General features: G+C 46.7%; 1 protein-coding gene across 1 annotated transcript in view; it reads right to left on the bottom strand.

Annotated features, from left to right (window-relative positions):
- ARGLU1 (arginine and glutamate rich 1) overlaps positions 1–25,737 on the bottom strand; it is a 326,061-nt gene that overhangs the window by 125,791 nt on the left and 174,533 nt on the right. The window contains 1 exon segment of the mRNA XM_033948664.1: positions 23,713–23,796. Coding sequence (XP_033804555.1) covers positions 23,713–23,796 — 84 coding nt within the window.

Here is a 25,737-nt window from a genome sequence, read left to right as displayed (position 1 = left end):
CAGGTTCCGGTATGTTGGTTGTGTCTTCATTTGTAAATACAGACGAAAAGAACATGTTAAGTTTTTCAGCAATTTCTTTCTCCTCCTTCACAACTCCCTTTCTGTCTCCGTTGTCCAGCAGTCCCATCTCCTCCCTAGCCGGCTGTTTCCCTTTAACATATCTGAAGAACGGTTTGAAATGTCGAGCCTCCCTGGCTAACCTCTCTTCATACTCTCTTTTGGCTTTTCAAACCACACGGTGACATTCTTTTTGATACTTCCTGTGCTCTTTCCAGTTCCCTTCAGTTTTGTCCTTTTTCCATCTCCTGAATTAATTTTTCTTATTACTTATCGCTTCCTTCACTATTTTTGTCATCCATATCGGGTCCTTTATTCGACTCTTTTTGCTCCCCTTTCTGAATCTGGGGATGTACAGATTTTGCGCCTCGCTCACCGTGTCCTTGAAAAAAGACCAGGCATGTTCTACCATCCTCCATTTCTTGGAAGTGTTCCTAAGTTTCTTCCTTACCATTTTTCTCATTGCTTCATAGTTTCCTTTTCTGAAGTTGAAAGTTGTTGCCATGGTTCTCTTTCCTTTTGGTATTCCTGCTTCAACCTTGAATTTGATCATGTTATGGTCACTGTTTCCCAACGGTTCCACTACTTCCACTTCCTTTGCAGGTCCCATTAACCCATTTAGGATTAGATCCAGAGTGGCATTTCCTCTCGTCGGTTCTCTAACAAGCTGCTCCATGAAGCAATCTTGTATAGCCTCCAGGAATTCTGTTTCCCTAGCGCATTTTGAATTTCCAAGACTCCAGAAGGCGTTCGACAAGGTTCCACACGCTAGGCTTCTGAGGAAACTACAAAGCCATGGAATTGAAGGGGATATACTAAGATGGATAGGCAATTGGCTGGAGAACAGATTGCAGAGGGTAGGCATAAATGGGAAGTTCTCAGACTGGGAAAGAGTGACAAGCGATGTGCCCCAGGGCTCGGTTCTTGGGCCAATCTTATTCAATATATTCATAAATAACTTGGAAGAGGAAACGACGAGTAATATAATCAAGTTCGCAGATGACATGAAACTATGTCGGTCAGTTGGGTCACAAATGGTCAGCGAAGAACTCCAAAGAGATTTGAACCAGCTAGAGAAATGGGCGGAAAAATGGCAGATGAAGTTTAATATAGACAAATGCAAAGTGATGCACCTGGGCACGAAGAACAGGGAACATGAATATAAAATGTTAGGTGTGACTTTGGGCAAGAGCGAACAAGAAAGGGATCTGGGGGTACTGATAGACAGGAACCTAAAGCCGTCGGCTCAATGCGCAGTGGTGGCAAAGAAAGCAAACAGGATGTTGGGCATGACAAAGAAGGGTATCACGGGTAGATCGGCGGACGTCATAATGCCGCTTTACAGAGCAATGGTCAGACCACACCTGGAGTACTGTATCCAACACTGGTCTCCTTACCTAAAGAAGGATATAACCCTGCTGGAGAGGGTGCAGAGGCGAACCATGAAACTAGTAAAAGGTATGGGAAATTTGAGCTACAAAGAACGCCTCGGAAAACTGAGCTTGTTCACCCTTGAGAAGAGAAGACTGCGAGGGGATATGATAGAGACTTTTAAAATACTATAAGGTTGCGACAAAATAGAGCAAGAAGCATCGTTATTCACGTTGTCAAATGTGACTCGGACAAGAGGTCATGGACTGAAATTGAGGGGCGACAGGCCCAGGACAAATGTCAGGAAGTTCTGTTTCACGTAACGAGTGGTGGATGCTTAGAATGTTCTCCCGGAGGAGGTTGTGATGGAAACCTCCATTATGAGATTCAAGAGCAAGTTGGCTGCACACCTCCTTGCAAATCACATTGAGGGATATGGGTAAATAAGGTCTCCATCAGGGAACACCTAAATTGGCCTCCGCGTGTGCGGCTCGCCAGACTAGATGGACCAAAGGTCTGATTCTGTGAAGGCATTTCTTATGTTCTTATGAATAATAATCGTAAAATCGTCTGCGTAACTAAATACTTTTATCCCCAATTGGAACAATTGCTCACCTAGTGATGACATATAGACATTAAAAAGCAATGGGGATAATGGCGACCCCTGCGGGACACCAGATGGATTGCTCCAAGTGCCAGAAAGATCATAATTAAAACGTACTTGATAGGTGTGAGACAAAAGAAAACCTCAAAACCAATTCAACACCTCTCCTCTAATACCAATTACATCTAAACAGTGTAACAATCTCCCATGATCCATTACATCAAAAGAAAAACAGCGCCTCATCAGAAAGGGTGGCAGATGCGTGGAACAATCTCACAGAAGAGGTGGTGGAAACAGAGACTGTGTCTGAATTCAAGAGGGCCTGGGATAGGCATGTGGAATCTCTGAGAGAGGAAGAGATAATGATTACTGCAGATGGGCAGACTAGATGGGCTATTTCTGCTGTCATGTTTCCATGTTTCTATCAAGGCTGAGCGCTCAAGAGCCATGCCAGTAGACCAAAGTGCTGTGGGTCTCCATGGGCACCAGACCCTGACTGAGAAGATTTCCAGGGAGAGGGAGGTTGAGCTTCCTGTCCCACTGAAGACTGACAAGACTTGTAAACCACTGACAATGAGACCAGTCAGGAACAATTCGAATCACAAAGCCAGGATACATCGCTATCTGGCGGATGACCCAACCAACCAGAGGCCATGGAGGGGACACAAAGGAGCTTGTGAGCTAGCCAGGGCTGAACCAAGGTGTTCAGCCCTAAGTGTCTGTGCTCTATTCATTGAAGAAGTGCTTGACCCGCGAGTTCTCTACTGACACCATAAAGTCCATCTAGGGCTGGTCCCAGTGCTGTACAATCAGATGGAAACGCTGTCTACAAGAAGGACCATTCTCCCGGGTCCAGGACTTGTCGGCTGAGGAAGTCTGTTGACTCCCGCCATGTGTGCTGCCGAGAGAGACACAAGACATTACTCTGCCCAGAGACACAGAATGCGAGCCTCCTAGCCCAAGAGAGTGCTTCTTGCGCCCCCTTGATGAATCATATACGTCACTGCCGTGGCGTTATCTGAGAACACTCATACTGTAACACCAGGCGAATCCGAAAGATCAACCAACACCACTGACGAGGAGACCACTACTCCAGAATAGAGTGGAACCCAGTGATCACACCAACCTGATAGGCTGGGATCTGAGTTAACCACTCTAAGATCCGAAAAAAACTTGCCCTGACGGAGAACTTCTCCTTGAAGTCACTAGCACAGGTCGCTAGTGCTTGCTGCACTTGGAAACATCGGGACAGGCAGTCCCGCTGCTGCCCGACCCAGCCAGCTGAGAGGGTCCTTGGAGAAGGAGCCTTAAACGAGGAAAGCAGAGAGGGAGCCTGTCGCTAGTGCTTGCTGCACTTGGAAACATCGGGACAGGCAGTCCCGCTGCTGCCCGACCCAGCCAGCTGAGAGGGTCCTTGGAGAAGGAGCCTTAAACGAGGAAAGCAGAGAGGGAGCCTGTCGCTAGTGCTTGCTGCACTTGGAAACATCGGGACAGGCAGTCCCGCTGCTGCCCGACCCAGCCAGCTGAGAGGGTCCTTGGAGAAGGAGCCTTAAACGAGGAAAGCAGAGAGGGAGCCTGTCGCTAGTGCTTGCTGCACTTGGAAACATCGGGACAGGCAGTCCCGCTGCTGCCCGACCCAGCCAGCTGAGAGGGTCCTTGGAGAAGGAGCCTTAAACGAGGAAAGCAGAGAGGGAGCCTGTCGCTAGTGCTTGCTGCACTTGGAAACATCGGGACAGGCAGTCCCGCTGCTGCCCGACCCAGCCAGCTGAGAGGGTCCTTGGAGAAGGAGCCTTAAACGAGGAAAGCAGAGAGGGAGCCTGTCGCTAGTGCTTGCTGCACTTGGAAACATCGGGACAGGCAGTCCCGCTGCTGCCCGACCCAGCCAGCTGAGAGGGTCCTTGGAGAAGGAGCCTTAAACGAGGAAAGCAGAGAGGGAGCCTGTCGCTAGTGCTTGCTGCACTTGGAAACATCGGGACAGGCAGTCCCGCTGCTGCCCGACCCAGCCAGCTGAGAGGGTCCTTGGAGAAGGAGCCTTAAATTTTCGAACAGCCGCGGTACGCGGCCCGCGGTTGCGAGCCCCGGGTCGCGAGCTGAAGGGGCGTGGCTAAAGGGGCTTGCCCCTTTTGAGCCCCTTCGGAGCCTAGGAGGAGCAGGGAGCAGGACTACCGATTCTTCAACATGGGTAAGAGGAAAGCTAAAGCAATACCATCTGCTGTAACAACAGGCCCAATGGATCGCCATCTTGTGGTTCCTATCTTGCCTCCTGTTGAGGAACAGGTAACTTTTAATATTCAAGCTGTCTCCTTATCCTCTGGGGAACCAACACCACCTCCTCAACCATCATATTCCTTACGGTTAGAAGAATCTCCTTCCCCTTTTAAGGAAGGAATAATTTCTTCTTCCCCTCAATCATTGTCATTATCTGGTCTGGAGGTTTCAGGACAGTCCCTGGGACAGGCTAAAGAACTAACCCCAGTGCAGATGAGTACTGGGCAAAGCTCGGATGCTCTCCCCAGGGATAAAGTGATCACTCTAAATGATGTTTGGCTTAGTATTAACAGAATAGAGTCATCTTTACAAAAAACCGTTTTGAACTTATGTCAATTTTCATCTGATGTAACTGTGAAAATTAAAGAACAAAATGATAAAATTGGAGAAACAGCTGTAAAGGTTGAAAAGTTAGATCAGGCAGTAGGTAATTTACAAGCTAGTGCTGTTTCTAATATAAAGGATAGTATGATGCTACATGCTAAATTAGAAAAAATGGAAAATGCTATTAGAGTTAAGAACCTTCGTTTGTTAAATTTTCCTACCACACACTACCTTTCTTCAATGGAACTCTTGAAAATGTATTTGAGGGAGATATTACATTATAATAAAGTGGAGACCTTTGAGGTCGATAATTTATATTACATTTCAAGAGATTCCAAAGAAAAGGTAGAGGAAGGTGGAATGGATAGAATAGTATCACCTGAGAGTTTGAATGTGTCACAGTTTTTGGAGTCATCTAAAGACATAATTGAAAAACGAGCAACTCTTCTCGTGACCTTCAAGACAGAACTTGAGAAACAAGATATTTTGAAATTATATTTCCTGAAAAAACAAGAGATGTTTTGTGGTCAACGGGTGGTTATTTTTCCAGATGTCTCTAGACAAACCCAGTTTAAGAGGAAACAGTTCCTTCAGCTAAAGCCTAAGGTTTTGGCAGTCGGAGCTACTTTCTTTTTAAAATTTCCATGTAAATGCCTGATTTCATATGGAAATGATAAATATGTGTTTTTTGATCCAGCCCAGGTGGAAGATTTTATTAAATCAAAATCTTTATTGAAAGTTTAATTCCTTATATTTAGTTTATTTTTGGAGGATGATGTATAATGCATATAATAGCCATTTGCCTGTTCCTAGATAGTAGATAGAAAGATTTGCTTTGATGTTTTATTTGTACTGGCGATCAGCTTTAATGTGGACTAGGATACGGTTGAATTAGTTTCCTTATATATTATGTTAATTCCCATTTGGGAATTTACATTTTGTATTTTTTGTGTTCATTCATGTATGTTTGTTACAAAGATATTGTAATGAATAATCCAATAAATAAAGAAAAAAAAAAAAAAAAAAAAAAAAGAAGTCACTAGCACAGACTTCTGCACGCTGGTCCCATCGAGGGGAACGGCATCTAAAAAGGGATGACATTGTGGAGACCACCGAAAGAGGAGGGACATGCATGCACTGGCCCAGGGAACCGCTTCCAAGAGGCTGCCATGGACTCCAGCATCTGTAGATAATGCCAGAGCGTGGAAGATGGAAGGTTCAGGAGATCTCTGATCAGCTGCTGACGTCATGCAGTGAGCTCAGCACGTACACAGCTGAAAGCCTTGCTTGCTGATTGGTTCGGCGGCATGGCAGGGTGGGATCAGCAAGCAAGGCTCTCAGCTATGTATATGCTGCTTGTTTGCTCTATGGCTACAGTCTCCTTTCTCTGGGGCACCAGACCTCCCTCATACAAAAGCCGGGAATGCAGAGTTGGTTCCATTCTCAGTAGGGGATGCCTTGGTAAGCTGGACTGCAACATGGTACCGGCTCACTGCTCAGCCACTGGGAACCCAGTACCTGAAGAAGGACACGGTACTACTCGAAAGGGTCCAGAGAAGAGCGACTAAGATGGTTAAGGGGCTGGAGGAGCTGCCGTACAGCGAAAGATTAGAGAAACTGGGCCTCTTCTCTCTCGAACAGAGAAGATTGAGAGGGGACATGATCGAAACATTCAAGGTACTGAAGGGGATAGACTTAGTAGATAAGGACAGGTTGTTCACCCTCTCCAAGGTAGGGAGAACAAGAGGGCACTCTCTAAAGTTGAAAGGGGATAGATTCTGTACAAACGTAAGGAAGTTCTTCTTCACCCAGAGAGTGGTAGAAAGCTGGAATGCCCTTCCAGAGGCTGTTACAGGGGAAAACACCCTCCAAGGATTCAAGACAAAGTTAGACAAGTTTCTGTTGAACAAGAACGTTTCTTGGGATCAACAAACGCATAGCTATTTTTTTCACATAATTGATCACACACTTGTAGGGAAATCTAAGAAAATGAAAGATTAGGCTAATTTTCTTTCTTGTAAATATCCTCTGGAATCTTCACAAGAGGGTTATGTATCTCTTTCAGCCTTGAACTACAGGGAACTCAAAATCAAATTCTAGCCCCTCCCTCTGTAGTCATCTCCTGTTACGCACCCCTGGAATTCCAGACTAAACTAAACTAAACCTTAGGTTTGTATACCGCACCATCTCCACAAGTGTAGAGCTCGGCACGGTTTACAGGGTTAAGTTGAAAAGGAGCTACAATGAAGGGTTATAGGAAAGGAGCTAGGAAGATAAAGAGGGACAGGGTACCAAAGAGCGGGAGGTGTAATTTTTTTGAAAAGAGCCAAGTTTTCAGGTGTTTGCGGAAGGAATGGAGGGAGCTTGAAATTCTGAGTGGGGATGTGAGGTTGTTCCAGAGTTCTGTGGTTCTAAAGGGGAGGGATGTTCCTAGTTTTCCTACGCGGGATATACCTTTTGCAGAGGGGAATGATAGTTTCAGTTTTTGGGAGGATCTAGTAGAATTAGGGTTAGAGGAGTTCCAGAAGAGTGGGATAACGGGAGGAAGGATGCCATGTAGGATCTTGAAAGCTAAACAGGCACATTTAAAAAGGACTCTGGAGTGAACTGGGAGCCAGTGAAGTTTGGACAGGAGTGGGGAGACATGGTCGAACTTGCCTTTACCAAAGCCAGGTAGATCTATTACAAACAGCAAACAAAAACAGGAGGGGGGGTGTGGGTACTCCCCGTTACCGTGTTTCCCTGAAAATAAGACCTACCCCGAAAATAAAACCTAGCATGATTTTTGGGGTAGGTCTTACTATAAGCCTTACCCCTGAAAATAAGCCCTAGTTGCCAGCAGCGCTTCCCCCATCCCTCCCACATGCTCCCCCACTGACCTTATGCCCCCCACCGACCTTTCCATCTCTCCCTCCCATGCGAACCAAAATACCTGGAAACAAATGGCAGTGTCGGCAGCAGAAGCTGGATCGTGGCCTGCCCTTCTCACACCCGGCCGTTCCGTGCCACATTGCTGATGACATCAACAGTGATGCAGCAGAGGAACGCCTACACATGAAAAGGGCAGGCCGCGATCTATCCTCTGCTGCTGACACTGCCGTTTGTTTCCAGGTATTTCAACTCACGGTTGGGGTTCACATGGGAGGGAGAGATGGAAGGGTCAGCCGGGGGGGGAGGGGGTGCGGGGTGCGCTGTAGCGGGGAGGGATAGAAAGATGCACAGGCAGATGGGAGAAAGGGAAGGATAGAAGCTTCCAGGGTTCTGCTGCACAAGGTATGGGAGGGATAGAAGCTGCAAGGGTTCTGCTGCACAGGGGGATGGGAGGGAGGATAGAAAGATACTACACAAGGGGATGGATGAGAAGGGAGGAAAGATGCTGCACATGTGGGGGAGAGAAAGGAAATAGGAAGAATTGGAGGTCGAGGAGAAGAAGGGAGAGATGATCATTGTACATGAAAAAAAATAAGACCTACCACCTTTTTTGTGCACAAAATTAATATAAGATAGTGTCTTATTTTCGGGGAAACACGGTACATATCTGCTCATAAGAAACAAATTCAAAACAATTAGCGCCATAAGGCCAAACTTTGCACAACATCAAATTTGAACATTAACAAGTTGAAAACAGAATAACTTTGGATAAAGGAGACACAGCCTTAGGTTTCAGAAGGGGCCACCACCCAGAGACCCTATCTAACCCCTTAAACTTTACTTACAAGGAACATGTATGGGATTCTCAGCTAGGCTGGGCAAAGACAGAAATCCAGCTTACTAGTTACTGGCAAGCAACCTGCAAATTAGACAGAAAAGGCGGGAGGGTGTGAAGATTCCAGAGGATATTTACAAGAAAGAAGATTAGCAGAGGTAAGTAACCTAATCTTTCGTTCTTGTACAATAACCTCTGGAATCTTCATGAGACGAACGTATCAAAGTAGTCCCATAACATCAGGGGGGGGGGGGGAGGGGCCCAATGAGCCCGCTGCCAGGACTGAAGCCCCAAAAGCTGCATCTTGCTTAGCCGCCACATCTAGTCAGTAAAACTTGGCAAACGCATACAAACAGGCCCAAGTGGCCACCCTACCAATCTCATCAGGAGAAACAGCTGTAGATTGGCCCAAGAGGAAACCATTCCTCCGGTAGAATGAGCCTTCACCCCAAGGGGAGGCTTCTTTCCTGCTGACACACAAGCAGCGGAAATGGCCACACCGATCCATCTAGAGATGGTAGCTTTGGAAACAGGCCAACCCTGATGAGCAGGGTCCGCCAAAACAAACAGATGGTCCGAAAGACAGAAATCATTCGTGGTCTCCAGGTATTTCAGAGGAAGATGCCATATGTCCAGAGACCGCAAGACCGGGTCCTTAGACTAGGAGCCTGATGGAACAAAGGCGGGCAACCGAACTTCCAGAATGATATTGAACACTGAAACCACTTTCCATAAGAAAACCGTGGAGAAACGGAGCTCTGCACAAAAGAGGTTGGAGCTCTAACACTCTACGTGCAGAAGGGACCGCCACAAGGAAAATGGTCTTGATGATAAGATCTTTCAGAGCTATCTGATCCAGGGGTTCATAGGACGGACGAGCCAGTGAGTGGAGAACCAAGTTCAAAATCCACCCCCCGCGAGAAGCGGACAATGGGGCATCCACAGCAGTTTGCCGAGAAGAGAGCTCCCACTCTGAGGGCGAATTCTCTTAATTAGTATCGTGGGGAAAACTTTTCTTATGCCTAAAAGAATGGGGAAACAGAGGGGTTTCCCTCCACCTACCTCTGGCTCTTCAATGCCAAGGCAGACTGTAATAACAGCTTTTATGGTCCAACCTTCCACTTCGGGCATATCTGCTGCTGTGAGCAGGGAAGCTCACAGCCTGGATGGCAAGTTGTATCTCTCGCTGAGCCCGCGAGGATCACACACATCCAATGCACGGAGAAACATCAGCAGGGCAGACAATGCAGGAAGGCTCGCCGAGCATATCGAGTGAGGCACATTCTGCAGCCAATGTAGACCCGGAAATGATTACAACAACGCTGACTCCTGGGTTGGAGCTGACGCGTCCTGGGAGTGTGGAGCCAGTGGGAGCAAGCGGTGGTGAGGTTGTTGGAGCCCGACGCGTCCTGGGAGTGTGGAGCCAGTGGGATTAAGCGGTGGTGAGCAGTGTTCCCGCTAAGCTGCGCTGGCCTGCGCTCGCGCACAAAATATTACATCGCAGCGCACAAGTTTCTCTTCACAGCGCACACACGCGTCGCAAAGGTAAGGGGAGGTAAGGTAAGGGGACGCATTGGGGGGATTGCACTTCCCCACAATTGCCATGCTTCGGTTCCTCTTCTTCCTTCCTTCCTCCCCCCCCCCCCCCCGCGGGACCCTGCGGCACCATCAACTCTTACTCCCTCTAATGTCGGCCCTGCAGCTCCAGACTTCCTCGCACCTTCTCCCCTCCCCCTTTGGATCGCTATTATTTTAAATGTTATAGCCGCGGAGCTGTATCCATCAGTGGAGATGTCTAACCTCGGCCTGCCCCGGAACTCTTACTGCAACAGTGACTTCCTGTTCCTGCCTAGACGGGCGGCTGCTGCAGTAAGAGTTCCGGGGCAGGCCGAGGTTAGACATCTCCACTGATGGATACAGCTCCGCGGCTATAACATTTAAAATAATAGCGATCCAAAGGGGGAGGGGAGAAGGTGCGAGGAAGTCTGGAGCTGCAGGGCCGACATTAGAGGGAGTAAGAGTTGATGGTGCCGCAGGGTCCCGCGGGGGGGGGGGGGGGGAGGAAGGAAGGAAGAAGAGGAACCGAAGCATGGCAATTGTGGGTAAGTGCAGAGCTGCAGGGAAGAGTGTTGCGGTACCCAGCTGGAGGGAGAAGGAAGATGAGGGAGGGAATTAAAGGAGATGCCAGGGCTTGGAGCGTAGGAGGAAGGTATGCCAGTCTAAGGGAAAAGGAAGGGGGAGATGTGAGAGCATGGAGGGGGAGCGAAAGATGGAAGAAAAGGAAAGGAGAGAGATGCCAGAGAATCAGGGAAGGGGAGATACCAGACTATGAGGAGAGGTGTGGGAGAGGGAAGGCGAGGAGAGAGATGCCAGACCAATGGGGTGAAAGGAGAGATGGAAGGGGGAGGCATACAGTTTCTGGAAGGGGCATAGAAGGAGAGAAGATGCCATATAGGGGAAGAGAGACGGCAGACAGTGGATGGAAGGAAGAGAGTTACAAGAAGATGAGGAAAGGAGAAACCACAGAAGACAAAGGTAGAAAAAAATTTCTATTTATTTATTGCTTTAGGAGACATGTGTCACTGTTTCTGTGAAGCATTGTATGCAGAGTCCAGCTTCTTGCTGGTTCAATTTAACCTTTGTCTATGTATTTTTATTTTATCCCCCCTTTTACAAAACTGTGAAGCGTTTTTAGCACCAGCCTTGGTGGTAGCAGCTCTGATGCTCAGAATTTTATGAGCATCAGAGCTGTTAACTCCGTAGCTAAAATTCACACTACAGTTTTGTAAAAGAGGGAGGGGTTAGTTTGTGATTACATATTCCTTACTAGGCGAAGGTGTTTTCTGTGTTCTGTGTGTTCGAAAGACATGGTTTTCTGTTAGGATTGACGGTGTAGGATTGATCTGTGCTGGTCTGGCTTGTTTAGTTTTACAATGGGTGTATTGATGTACTGCTCACTGCAATATGTAAGATGCTGCCTTTTCCTAGGTACTCATGTGTGACGTGTGGTTTGTTACTAAAAATCATGTTTTTCTTACAGATGGGGGGGGGGTGCCAAAAAATGATGGGCCCCGGATGTTACATATGCTAGGTACGCCACTGTATGTAAAGATACCAGAAAGCTGGCGTAGCAAAAACTTCTAAGTTTTGAGTATTTAACCCTCCCACAATCTCACGGGCACTCGTTTCAAGTTTATTGAGATTTTGATTTAAACGCAATATCAAATATTTTCAATGCGTATAACAAAAATAAATTTGGGGAAATAAATAAAACCATTTGAACCAGTGTTCCCGCTAAGCTGCGCTGGCGTGCGCTGGCGCACAAAATATTACATCGCAGCGCACACGTTTCTCGTCACAGCGCACGATCGGAAGAGGCGTACGGCAGATGGCAGGGCGGCGAGAGGAGAATCGGGCGAGTTGGCTCATAACTTGCTGGCGCCCGATATTTTTGGCTCACGGTGAAAAAAGTTTGCTCACAACACCCGCCCGCTTAGAGGGAACACTGGTGGTGAGGTTGTTGGAGCCCAGAGTTCATTCTCCGGAAAAGAAGCCAAAGAAAACCCGGCTATTATCTCCCCCCTCAAGCCTCTTGTGAGACCACAGGCAGTAACATTGGATTCTATCTGGATGGCGATTGAGAACTTACTCTCAGTATGCACAAACTGTTTCTATTACCTTAAATTCTACCTCTAAGGTAAGTCTGTTAGAGACTTCTGTTTAACAGCACCAGGTGGATTTGAAAAACTTAGAAAACTTAACAACTGAGACCAAGAATTTAGTTACCAAACAAATGACGGATAAAATGATATTAAGAAGATTGAAAACCTAGAAAACCAACAGAAAAATCTGAATTTAAGTATTCTTAATTTTCCGATTGCCAAGTTTATATCCCCACAGGAACTTTTTAAGAATTTCATGGTAACAGTCTTAAAGATTTCAGAAGCAAGTCTCCCACCAATACAGCAAATTTACTATTTAAAATAAATGCAAAAAGAAAAAGCTATAGCAGTTGAAAATACACAGTTGGATGTTTCTACTATTTCGCAACAAGGCCAAGCGAATCACTAAGTTCCAGGCGATTGATCAACCAAACTGCTCACCAGTGCAGTCCACCAGACTTGCGCCGGGACAGATCTGCAAACTGCCTCACAGCCGGACAGACTCGCGTCCGTTGTCAGGGTCACCCCGTCCAAGACTCGCAGAGGAAGCCCTCTGTCCAGTCATAGGATTCAGCCAACACAGCATGCTGCTGCAGGCCGCTGCCATCAAATGCAGCGTCACACTCAGCAAATCCCAATGAGGATTCCATCAAGTCAGCAGAGATAGCTGAAGAAGCCAGAGTCATGCTCTGGCCCACGGAATCACATCTATGGTCGCAACCATGAGACCCAGTACCTGCAGGTACTGACAAGCCAGAGCCTGAACCTCCAAAATAGCCGAAATGGTACTCCATAGCTTGAGCTTCCTGGAGTCCTGCAGAAACACCCAGTTCCTGCCCAGGTGGAACTGGACTTCCAGATACTTCAATTCCTGCATCGGCTTGAGGTGGCTCTTCTTCAGATTGATCACCCAGCCGAGACTCTCCAGCAGATACATCACCTGGTGAACCACCCTGCGATCTTCCGACAGCGAGAGGAGGCTCTGAACAGACAATCGTCCAGGTACGGATTGGACAAGAACACCCTGCGAGCGCAGGTGGGCAGCCACTACCACCATGATCTTGGTGCTCTGGGCGCCGAAGCCAGCCCAAAAGGCAGAGCCACGAACTGGAAGTGCTGCCCGAGCACACGAAATCTCAGAAACCTCCTATGCTCCCGACAGATTGGTATGAGGAGTTACGCTTCCATGTTTCTTTGCAGCGCCTTCCATACCCCTTTTTGACCAGATGCACCAATCGCGTCTCCAGTAGAAGTGGAGGCAAGGGGAGAAAAAGCACAGTTACTTACCGTAACAGGTGTTATCCAGGGACAGCAGGCAGATATTCTTGACTGATGGGTGACGGCACTGACGGAGCCCCGGTACGGACAATTTTAGAGTGATTGCACTCTAAGAACTTGGAAAGTTCTAGCTAGGCCGCACAGCGCGTGCGCGAGTGCCTTCCCGCCCGACGGAGGCGCATGGTCCCCAGTTAGGATAAGCCAGCTAAGAAGCCAACCCGGGGAGGTGGGAGGGACGCAAGAATATCTGCCTGCTGTCCCTGGATAACACCTGTTACAGTAACTGTGCTTTATCCCAGGACAAGCAGGCAGCATATTCTTGACTGATGGGTGACCTCCAAGCTAACAAAAAGAGGGATGGAGGGAAGGTTGGTCATTAGGAAAATAGATTTTGTAAAACAGATTGGCCGAAGTGTCCATCCCGTCTGGAGAATGCATCCAGACAATAATGAGATGTGAAAGTAAGAACTGAGGACCAAGTAGCAGCCTTGCAGATTTCCTCAATGGAAGTGGAGCGGAGGAAAGCTACAGACGCTGCCATAGCTCTAACTTTGTGGCCCGTGACAGAACTTTCCAGTGTCAGTCCCGACTGAGCATAACAGAATGAAACGCAAGCAGCAAGCCAATTGGATAAAGTGCGTTTAGAAACAGGATGACCTATCTTGATAGGGTCAAAAGACAAAAAAAATTGAGGAGATGATCTGTGAGGCTTAGTGCGTTCGAGATAGTAAGCCAAAGCACGTTTACAGTCCAAAGTTTGTAAAGCCTGTTCACCTGGATGAGAATGAGGCTTCGGGAAAAAAACAGGTAGGACAATGGACTGGTTAAGGTGAAAGTCAGACACAACCTTAGGAAGAAACTTTGGATGGGTACGCAAAACAACCTTGTCATGGTGAAAAACAGTGAAAGGTGGGTCGGCAACTAGTGCATGTAACTCACTGACCCTCCTGGCAGAGGTGAGAGCAATAAGGAAGACCACTTTCCAAGTGAGAAATTTGAAATGTGCTGTGGCCAAAGATTCAAAAGGAGGCTTCATTAAGGCGGAAAGAACCACATTCAGATCCCAGACTACAGGAGGGGGCTTGAAAGGTGGTTTCACGTTGAAAGGCCCCACATAACTCTGGAAACCAAAGGATGAGCAGAGAGGGGTTTTGCATGAATTGGCTCATGAAAGGCAGTAATGGCACTGAGATGGACTCTGATAGAAGTAGATTTGAGACCAGAGTCAGACAAAGAAAAGAGATAGTCCAACACCAGTTCCACTGCTAGAGACGTGGGATCATGGTGATGCAAGAGACACCAGGAAGAAAACCTAGTCCACGTCTGTTGATAACAATGAAGAGTGGTTGGTTTCCTGGAAGCATCAAGGATAGAACGGACAGGCTGAGAAAGAAGTGAGTGAGCCAAAGTTAGCCCGAGAGATACCAAGCTGTCAGGTGCAGAGACTGTAGGTTGGGATGTAGGAGGGACTGCTGATGCTGAGTAAGCAGAGAAGGAAACAGTGGAAGAAGTATGGGCTCCCTGGAACCGAGTTGAAGCAGAAGGGAGAACCAGTGTTGCCTGGGCCACCGTGGAGCGATGAGAATCATGGTGGCTTGTTCCCTCCTGAGCTTGAACAAGGTCCGCAACATGAGAGGTAGAGGAGGAAATGCATAGAGGAAGAGATTGGCCCAATCCAGAAGAAATGCATCGGGTGCCAGACGGTGAGGGGAGTAGAGTCTGTAGCAAAATTGGGGCAATTGATGATTGTGAGGGGCTGCAAAAAGGTCCACCTGAGGAGTGCCCCATTCAGCGAAAATGGACTGGAGAGTCATGGGATCGAGATTCCATTCGTGGGGTTGGAGAATTCTGCTGAGATTATTTGCTAAGGAATTCTGCTCCCCTTGAATGTAGACAGCTTTCAGGAATAAATGACGAGCTGTCGCCCAAGACCAAATCTGTTGGGCCTCCTGACACACAGGCGAGAGCCCGTCCCACCTTGTTTGTTGACCTTGTTTGTTGATGTAGTACATTGCAACTTGATTGTCTGTGCAAAGTAGTAGTACTTGAGGAAAGAGGAGATGTTGGAATGCCTTGAGGGCGTAAAACATCGTTCGGAGTTCCAGGAAATTGATGTGATGTTTCTTTTCTCAGCCAATCCAAAGACCCTGAGTTTGGAATTCGTTCAAGTGAGCTCCCCAGTCATAGGGGGATGCATCTGTGGTGATGACTAGATGATGAGGAGGTAGATGGAACAGTAGACCTCTGGAGAGATTTGAAGATGTCAACCACCAGAGTAGCGACTGTCGAAGAAACGATGTCACAGATATGTGTTGTGAGCAAGGATTCGTCGCTTGTGACCACTGAGTTGCTAGAGTCCATTAAGGAGTGCGCAGGTGAAGACGTGCGAAGGGGTGGCATGCACCATCAATGCCATATACCCCAAGAGCACCATCATTTGATTTGCAGAGATGGTAATCTGTTGAAACACCTGCAGACAGAGATGAAGGATGGTCTAGTTGGTTGGAAGGCGGTTGGATGGAAGAAACGCCCTCATGAGAACAGTGTCCAGAATGGCGCCAATGAATTGAAGTCGCTGGGTTGGAATGAGGTGCAACTTGGGAAGATTGATTTCGAAACCCAAAAGTTGAAGAAATCAGATGGTCTGGTTGGTGGCAAGAAGAACCTTCTGAGGGGAATGAGCCTTGATCAGCCAGTCGTCCAGATAAGGGAAGACTTGAAAATTGTGAGAGCGGAGGTAGGCGGTTACCACAATCAGACACTTGGTGAATACCTTGGGAGAGGAGGCCAGACCGAAGGGTAACACCTTGTACTGGTAATGAGTTTGATTGATGAGAAAGCTTAGATATTGTCTGGACGTCAGATGGACAGGGATATGTGTAGGCCTCTTTGAGATCGAGGGAGCATAGCCAGTCACCCTGAGTGAGAAGAGGGTAGAGTGTGGCAAGAGAGAGCATTTTGAACTTTTCCTTGACCAAACATTTGTTGAGATCTCTGAGATCTAATATGGGTCTGAGGTCTCCGGTCTTTTTGGGAACTAGAAAGTATCGGGAGTAAAATCACTGATCTCGCTGATCTGGAGGAACCTCTTCGATGGCATTGAGAAGAAGGAGGGATTGAACCTCTTGATTGAGAAGGAGGGATTGAGACCTGTTGGAAGCAGACTCTTTTGGAAGACCTAACGGAGGAGGGGTCTGAAAATTGAGGGAGTAGCCGTGGGTGATGATAGAGAGCACCCATTAATCAGTGGTAATTACCTCCCATCGACTTAGAAAAAATTGGAGGCGGCCTCCGATAGGTTGTGGAAGAGGACATGAGGAAGACTGGTGATGCTCTGGAGAAGGGAGTCAAAAAGGCTGAGTTGGTTTAGGCTGAGCTAAAGGTTTTATTGTAGGCTGCTGTTGTTGGCGAGTCTGTTGGTGCTGCTGTTGCTGCTGTCTCCGAGGCTGGGGAGGATGAGGCTGAATCGGCCGAGCTGAGAAGTGACGCTGATACGACATCTGCTGTCTAAAAGGACGAGCAGGAGGGGGCTTCTTTTTGGTTTTCAATAAAGTATCCCACCTCGTCTCATGAGCCGAAAGCTTCTGGGTGGTGGTATCCAGAGATTCCCCAAACAGCTCGTCACCCAGGCAAGGAGCGTTGGCAAGGCGGTCCTGGTGGTTGACATCAAGTTCTGAGACGCGAAGCCATGCCAAACGTCTCATAGCTACAGACATTGCAGTAGCTCGGGATGTAAGTTCAAACATGTCGTAGATGGAACGGACCATGAACTTCCTAAGCTGGAATAGACTGGCAGTACATTGTTGGAAGGCAGAGAGCTTGCGGTCTGGAAGATATTTTTGAAAAGTGGCCATTTGCTGAATAAGATGTTTCAGGTAAAAAGAGAAGTGGAATGCATAGTTACCTGAACGGTTGGCCAACATAGCATTCTGGTAAAGTCATTTACCGAATTTATCCATGGCCTTGCTCTCTCTGCCAGGAGGGACAGAAGCATACACACTGGAGCCTGCAGATTTCTTCAGGGTTGACTCCACCAGCAAGGACTTATGTGGCAGCTGAGGCTTGTCAAACCCTGGAATGGGAATAACTTTATAAAGTGATTCCAGTTTTCTTGGAGCTCCTGGGATGGTGAGAGGAGTCTCCAGATTTTTATAAAAATTTTTCCTTAAGATATCATGAAGGGGTAATTTCAAAAATTCTTTGGGAGGGTGGTCAAAGTCCAAAGATTCAAGGAATGCTTTGGACTTTTTAGAATCAGACTCTAATGGAATTGAAAGGGTGTCTGACATCTCCTTAAGAAATTTCGTGAAGGAAGTGTGCTCCGGCTTACTAGCAGGATCCTGCACAGATGGATCAGCCTCATCCGATGAAAAGTCATCATCGGTACCGAGGGGATCCTCGGAATCATCCCATAAATCAGGGTCACGTACCGATGGAAGGCGGCCCTGAGATAGAGGAGTAGAGGATTCGGTATGTCTGGTTTTGCGTACCGATTTGCTGGAACGCATCGACACCTTACCTGGTGAATGTAAAGCGGTACGGGTGTCAGAAAGCGGTACCGGTTCCAAGATTGAGTGAACCTCTCGACGCAGAGACTTTGGTTCTGCCGATAAAATAGGCATAGACATGGAAGAGGCAGATTTGAGCGGTGACGATAACGTTGATGCCGACAAAATAGGCTGATCGACGATCGGCACCGGAGGCTCAGTGGGTACCGACACTGGAAGGTTCGGAGTCAGAAGAGCCGGGAGAAGTTGTAACTGCTCCTTAAGCTGGACCTGGAGAATGGACGCTATACCCTCATCCAGGGATGGTCCCGATGGCACCGGTACCGCTTTTTTCTTTCTCGGTACCTGCGGTGCAGCTTGACGCTCAGGTGAAGTCGATGCCGATGAAGAGGCAGTAATTTCTATAGGAGTGGAGCGTTTACGGGGCCGGCGCGCAGTCTGCAGGACTTGGCTCACTGCATGTTCGACTGGCGGGCCGAGAACTGTAGGGGATGGCTTCTTAGCCGGCTTACCTGTGGGGTGCGACACCGAAGATGTATCTTGCAGTGTCGAAAGCGCCAGGGCCGATTTGGAGGAAGTTGCCGATGCCGGGGTCCATGCCGGTGGAACTTCCATAGCGGTACCAAAAAGAAGCTGCTGCTGAATCTGGCGATTCTTCAAAGTTCTCTTTTGAAGAGAAGCACAGCGGGTGCACGTCGCAGCTCTATGGTCTGGACCCAAGCACTGAAGACACCACCTGTGCGGGTCGGATAACGAAATAGGGCGTGCACACCGCTGACACTTTTTAAAGCCCAGTGAAGGGGGCATGAAGGGAAAAACTGCAATAGCAAAATCGAAGTCCGAGGCTTTGATGGTGCCAACAGGCCCCGCCGGGGCCGACTGAAAAGAGTCGAAAAAAATTGACTTTTTTTTTTTGTAAATTAACAAGAAGAAGAAAAAGAACATGAAGAGCTTCACGAAAAAAAAATATGCGAGCGGGAAGGCAAAAGGTAAAATTATGTTCTTACCTGTTAATTTTCTTTCCTTTAGAAGCAGCAGATGAATCCAGAGACCAATGGGAATAGCCCACATCTACCAGCAGGTGGAGATAGAGAAACTGATTAACAGGTGGTTATATTGGCTGGCAATCCTCCTGTCTCATTAGTATAGCTCCTTGCCCAAGCACACGTAACCAGCAATAGGCATCACATGTAAAAAACTTCTTCCCAGGAGAAAAGGCAAAGATACCGAATACAACCATCAACCACAACAAACCGCGTAAGTTGCATAAGACAAAACCGATAGACAACTACCAGAAAGGGAGGGGCTCTGGATTCATCTGCTGCTTCTAAAGGAAAGAAAATTAACAGGTAAGAACATAATTTTACCTTCCTTAGCAAAGCAGCAGATGAATCCAGAGACCAATGGGATGTAGCAAAGCAATCCTTAATTTGGGTGGGAAGCAAACGCCGCCTTCGCAACGACCGAAGCATCAAAAAACCCCTATCGCATGTGCCCGCACATCCATGCAGCAACGCGGAGAGAAGATACTCTCGGAAGACCTGTTAGCCGTGAGACTCCAAGGCAAAAAATCTCTGGGCCGAGCCCAAGAAGCAGCCATCGCTCCAGCGGAATGGTCATCAAGTTTCAAGTTTCAAGTTTATTAGGATTTTATATACCGCCTATCAAGGTTATCTAAGCGGTTTTTACAATCAGGTACTCAAGCATTTTCCCTCTCTGTCCCGGTGGGCTCACAATCTATCTAACGTACCTGGGGCTATGGAGGATTAAGTGACTTGCCCAGGGTCACAAGGAGCAGCACGGGGTTTGAACCCACAACCCCAGGGTGCTGAGGCTGTAGATCCAACCACTGCGCCACACACTCCTCCTCATGAAGTTCAATCGCCACCCGCTTCCCCGCCAGTAGGCAAGCATAAAGAATGTTCTCCTGGACATAATGAGCGAAGTAGGCATCGGACACCGCCATACGCCTGAGGCGTCCCTTGAAGAATATCAAAAGGAGATATAAACACTAACAGTTGATAGAACCGAGCTCGCGGAGAACTCGACATACGTATCAAAAAATGCAAAAAATGCAGTGAATAAAAGCACTGCTACCAAAATCCCATCCCAGGAAGAAGGAAGGAAAAAGCGAGCCTGACGGAAAAGAAAGGATGACACCCTCCTAGAAAGAAATAGAGTTACCAGCCGAACTGATACCCCATATTTTGGAAATCAGAAATAGGAATACCCGTTGAACAAGGCATGCCACATAGAAGATTGCAGAGCTGAAGCCATGGTCACAAGAACACCCTGTTCAACGGCACAGCCCTTTGGAATCCCCAAAAGACAAGGAGGAAATAAAGCCTTCGGTAAACTGCGAAGAAATACGTGAGGAATGTCCTCCAAATCGTACTCTCCATGAGGTGCCTGAACATACCGCACTCTGTTTAGGGACTGAACTACATAAAGCTGAGAAGGAAACGAAGAGCCACCTACCCAATCCTTGTAACAAGCCAAGAAAGGCTCCAGAAGCGGAAGGGAAATGAACGCTAAGCCCTTGGCAATACACTTGTGTCAAAAAAGGAACTCTGGAGTGGTTCAAACGATAAGAAGCACCCAAGAAAGGAAACAAACAACCTCCAAAAGGAAGTAGAAGCCACAATAGAAGATGTCGGTAGCACCCAGGTAAGCGCAGAAACAACCCGCTTTGCCTAACTAGAACAAGTCGGCCAAGACTTCCAAAAAGCTAGGTCTTAATACTATAGTAGTCCCAATATCCATGATGATTGGACCCCAGGTGAGTAACGACAGAGATACCCGGAAACATCTGTAGCCCAGCTGTCGAAAGACTTAGTAAATCCTTCTAATAAGGATGGGGCCGCTCATCCAGAGAATATACAAATACCGCTCCCGGTAGGCGAGCTCGAGATGGCCAATCCAAGCCATCCTCAGCAAGAGGCCACCACTGAAACAGAGAAGGCGGAGGCGACAAAGGAGCCACGCATCAACCCCCTATCACTGCCCCTCCCTGGGTCCGCCGAATAAGTAAGGAAGCCTAGAATCGAGAGACGAAGCTATGCGGACTAGACCCAGGAGATATCACGTTCGTAAACAGAGCAAGAACGCCTGAGCCACAAATCTCACTATCCAGGATGCAGAAGATAAAGAAGAGAGAGCACCCAATGGAAGCCGAACAACTTCGCCTGCCAACTGAGTACAACGGCTACTGCCCCAGCTGGAGAGAAATACTCCCATCTAAATACTGATCAAAAGGACCCCCAGCGTCCTTCCTGAAGAAAGATCTGATGCTCTAGCAAAGTAGCCTGACCCTGCTCAAGAGTAGAAGAAAGAACCACTACTGAGCTGCCTCCGAAGACCTGACTCCTGGAGCTGAGGATGAAAGTCACTGAGCCGCCCCAACCCGACAGCCCGGGAAGGGCGGTGGGCATAAGCTAGTTCAGTAAAGAGCCAGGCATGTCTCGAAAAGAGAAATCGCGCCCAGCAACTAAAACAAACTGAGTGAAGCAGACCAAATAATTGGAGCTCTGAGATACCGGAACTCACCAGAACAACAATCGACTGCTGTAAAGAAGAAGGGAAAAACAAGCCGAAGTTCCTAGTGTAGTCAGCACTATGGATCCTAGAAACTGTACAGAATCCCTTGCTCATCGTCCTGGAAAGCGAAGAAGAAATAGGGACTCAATCAAACCCTCTATCAATGGAGGGAGGGTGAGGCAGGGACAAGGGGGGGCCCAAGTGTAACCTCTAAAGCCGGCACCGTTCAGCCGGACACCCCTGTCTCACTGAAGAGAAAATCTCAACAGGAGCAACTGAAATTTCCAGCCAGAATCCAGGAGCTATTGGAATAGCGACTTTCCCCTGCTGGGAGATAGAGCATACTAATGAGACAGGAGGATTGCCAGCCAATATAACCACCTGTTAATCAGTTTCTCTATCTCCACCTGCTGGTAGATGTGGGCTATTCCCATTGGTCTCTGGATTCATCTGCTGCTTTGCTAAGGAAAAAGGATTTTCCAATGGCCGTTGGAAAACACGCATCTTCTTAGCTCCGAGGAAACTAAGAAACTGGGGACCGCGTGCCTCCGTCGGGCGGGAAGGCACTCGCGCATGCGCGGTGCGGCCTAGCTAGAACTTTCTAAGTTCTTAGAGTGCAATCACTCTAAAATTGTCCGTACCGGGGCTCCGTCGGTGTCGTCACCCATCAGTCAAGAATATGCTGCCTGCTTGTCCTGGTTTAAGCCAGAATCCGTGCACACCTCACTCCCCTCGCAGGCCGTGGCACACATGATACACAGCCGCGAATCCGCTAGCCATTCATTGCAATTAAGGCATGAATCCATGCCATTCTGTCCTGAGTTGGCCATCTGTAGAAGTTTGGAGCAAAAATGAATCTCCTACACTTCAAAAGTGTACTTTTAAAAGTTTAAAAGAACATCCAAGATGGCGGCCACAGGTGCCAATTTTGCCCTAAAATGGCCCAGGAAAAACACAGGGAACCCGGGAAAATGGTGATTTTGCAATTTTACAGGTGTGTGTGTGGGGGGGAAGGCATGCAGGGAAACCCCTTAAAAACTGCTTTCTAGGACCTCCCAAAATCGCTAAACCAGCAAACATTCAAATACACACAGTGGCAATGTGCTGCACAGAATCAAACAGCAAGCAGGCTAACATCAGAGCATGCATGGAATCAGTACCTCAGGAGCTGAGAAATTGGATTTCAGGTCTTCCAACTCCCTCACCTTCCCTGTCACCTCAGAAAGTGACCACCAAGATTTCTCAGGACAATTAGGGAAGACATGCGGTCCGGTCCCAATTCCGGATGGGCATCCACCCCTTAGCGGACGAACCAGGGGTGAGATGGCTTCCAATCCCGAAGCCCTGATCTTTCCTGAAGGCTGTCCGGGGGGCTTACTGCAGTTCTACTAACGGATAACCCCCCAGAAGCAGACAATATAAATGTAAATGTCTACGATCACCCGCCGAAGGATGTCCCTGAAGGATAAATCCACAGCACTAGGGCAAGACCCGCGCCAAAAACAAATTAAAGTGACTACAAAATTTAAAATTAATCACAAGCAGAAGAGACAAACTAGACTGGCATTCCAGGGATGAGTAATAGAAGATGATCACAGAGGGAGGGGCTAGAATTTGATTTTGAGTTTCCTGCAGTTCAAGGCTGAAAGAGATACATAACCCTCTTTTGAAGATTCTATAGGCTATTGTACAAGAAAATGTAGTTCCCACAGCCAAAATATTTGGCTTCAACTGTAGATACCAATTCCTACAAAGCTGTGTTTGACCATATTAGGAAACAATCAGCTGACCAGAGAACAGAATGAATGTTTTTAAGAGAACAATTTCAAAATCAGGTTCTTCTCAGTTTCAAAATGAAAAGTCATTAAAAGGTAGCATGTGATGAATTTAAAAATTGAGAAACATCAAAACTACTTGCTGATATTTACCTGCTGATATTAACTGGTCTATCTTCCCCTCTTCTTTGAGAAAGATAAAAGGTGGACCGAGGTCTATTAGCAAATTTGCTACTACTTTACATAGCTACCAAAACTAAAAAAGCCATAGTCTAAAAACATGTTTCCCCATGTTCATTCAGGTTTTTACTGTGAACACTTTATGCAGGCTAACTTAACGCTGTTCCCCCTGCATCATGCATTACCTTAATGCCTTCCTAGAAGCCTCTCCTGTTAGAGAAAGGTGGTGCAATGCATGGAATGGTCTCCCAATGGATGAGGTAGAAAAAGAATAATAATGTGTTTCATGAAAGCACTGGACAGAATTAAGAGAAAAGCCAGATATCAACTGGGATATGTGGCACTGCACCAGCACAGACCTTGTTTCTCATCTGCTAGCTCATTTTATATTTCTATTTACTATGAAATAAACCCTTCCTTCATGTTACACACATTTACATACCAATTTAGCCTGTGCTTCTGCAATTTTTCTGTTATTCTCTTCTAGTATTCGCTCTAGTTCTTCGCGTTTTGCACGTTCTTCCTCCTAAAGGGGTGGATATAACAACATGTTAGTGAAAATGCCACCTTATTTCTCTAGGTTATCTATTCTTTCTCAGTTGAGAACTGGCTTAAGTAGCAGCTAAACAGCTGCTTTTATTTCTCACCAATAGTAAAATGTGGTCACAAAACACACCCTACAGCTAAATTTAACTCATCCCTCCCAGTGCAAACAGCAACTAACTAAACCCTCCCTACTCATTTTTATGAATATTACTGCTAATATATCACACGAATCAACATGGACAACTACAAAATCAGTTAGAATTTACCAAATTAAAAAATTAATATAAAAATATAAATAAAGTGAATAGTTTGTCTCACCAATTATGTATACCTACGCATCCATTACCTATACTCCTTTAATCAGCATTAAAAGTTGAATATTTACTGTCTTGTCCCGTGTCCTGCAGAGTGTGCTCCTCAGCTGCCATACGCGCCAGCTTCCTCTTTAAAATGATTTGTACTGTTAGCTTGGCAACACCTGCCATCAGCAGCTCAACCATTTATAAGAAACATACAAGGAAGGCTGAGCTGAGGAATGCAGATGTTTATGACAAGAAGGAACAAAAATATGCAATTCATCATTCCTAAGGCAAACAATTAATAAGAAAAATACATTTACTGTTAGTGAAAAAAATACAAATTGTTATCCATACTCCAGGGATCTAAGGGCTTCTTTTGTGAATATAATCTTTTACATTTATTCTCCTGATAATAAACGAATGGCAGTTTAATATGTCTTTAAAGGTATTACAGTAAGTGGAATACAAAGATCAAGAGATAGGGATTTAGTAATTATGATCTTATATATTGAATTTTATGTAGGTTTCTAAACAGTGGAATGGAATCCTTTTCAAAGATGTTTATGGCAGTGTTTAACTTACAGCACACAACTATGGTAATTATTTTACTTGGAAAATTTCAGTCAGCCACATGTGTGTCTATTATGAGAAAATGGTCATATAAAACTGAACAGCCATAAAAATTCTGAGCACAATTAGAAACAACGTACAAACTAGCACCTCTCAATCTGGGAGTTAAGTTCACTTTAATTATCACAACTTCAGTACAGCAAATTAATGAGAATATATTTGCTTATTTATAAACATTTTGAAGGCCACACAAAGAAAACATTACGATAACTAGAACAGAAAAAAATAGTAACAGAATTCAACAATGCATTAGATAAATAAAGGATCTTTAGCAACAAATGTGGTAAAAGCCAAATATCATGCATGATCTATGGCACTATATCAGGATCTAAACAGGCTAGATGGACTGTACTTATGGCTCTTTATCCTATTCTAAGTTTCTATATTATTCATAAAAAAATAACTAGCATATATAGTGCCTTAAAAGGTGAATAAGTTTTCCTTGAGCAATTTGAAGACAAGACAAGTTGAGAATGTGTCCTAAAAATATATAATCATCATATATTCTTGAATACAGAGAGATTTTTGAGACAAACAAAATGGCTCAAAAATGGGAATCTCTGTTTATATTTGAGACCTCTGGTCTGTGCCTCCCCTTCCACCCCCTGCCTGGACCTGTTGCAGACTTTCCATGGGCCTGCCTGAAGCCCTGGTGGTCCAGCGGTGAACCAGGACAGGAACAATCCTTCCCACTCTGTGTCCCGGCCAACTCTAAACCACCCCACCTCCCTGACCCCTCTAGACCTTACCTTTAAAGCCCTGGTGGTCTAGAAGGAAGCGGGGCAGAAGCAATCTTCCTATGCTATTGCCTTGAGAGTGCTGCAATCAAAAATGGCCTCTGCAAGTTGCAACGCATGAAAATGCAGCGGGAACTTGCAGCAGCCATTTCTGACCGTGGTTCTTAGGGGACAGGAGTGTAGGAAAATCACTTCGGCCCCACTTCACCACTAGAGTTTGCCAGGACAGAACACAGGAAGGATTGCTCCTGTCTG

Source organism: Geotrypetes seraphini, chromosome 6 (genome assembly GCF_902459505.1).
Source record: "Geotrypetes seraphini chromosome 6, aGeoSer1.1, whole genome shotgun sequence".
NCBI lineage: Eukaryota > Metazoa > Chordata > Amphibia > Gymnophiona > Dermophiidae > Geotrypetes > Geotrypetes seraphini.
This window is presented reverse-complemented; position numbering and strand designations above follow the sequence as displayed.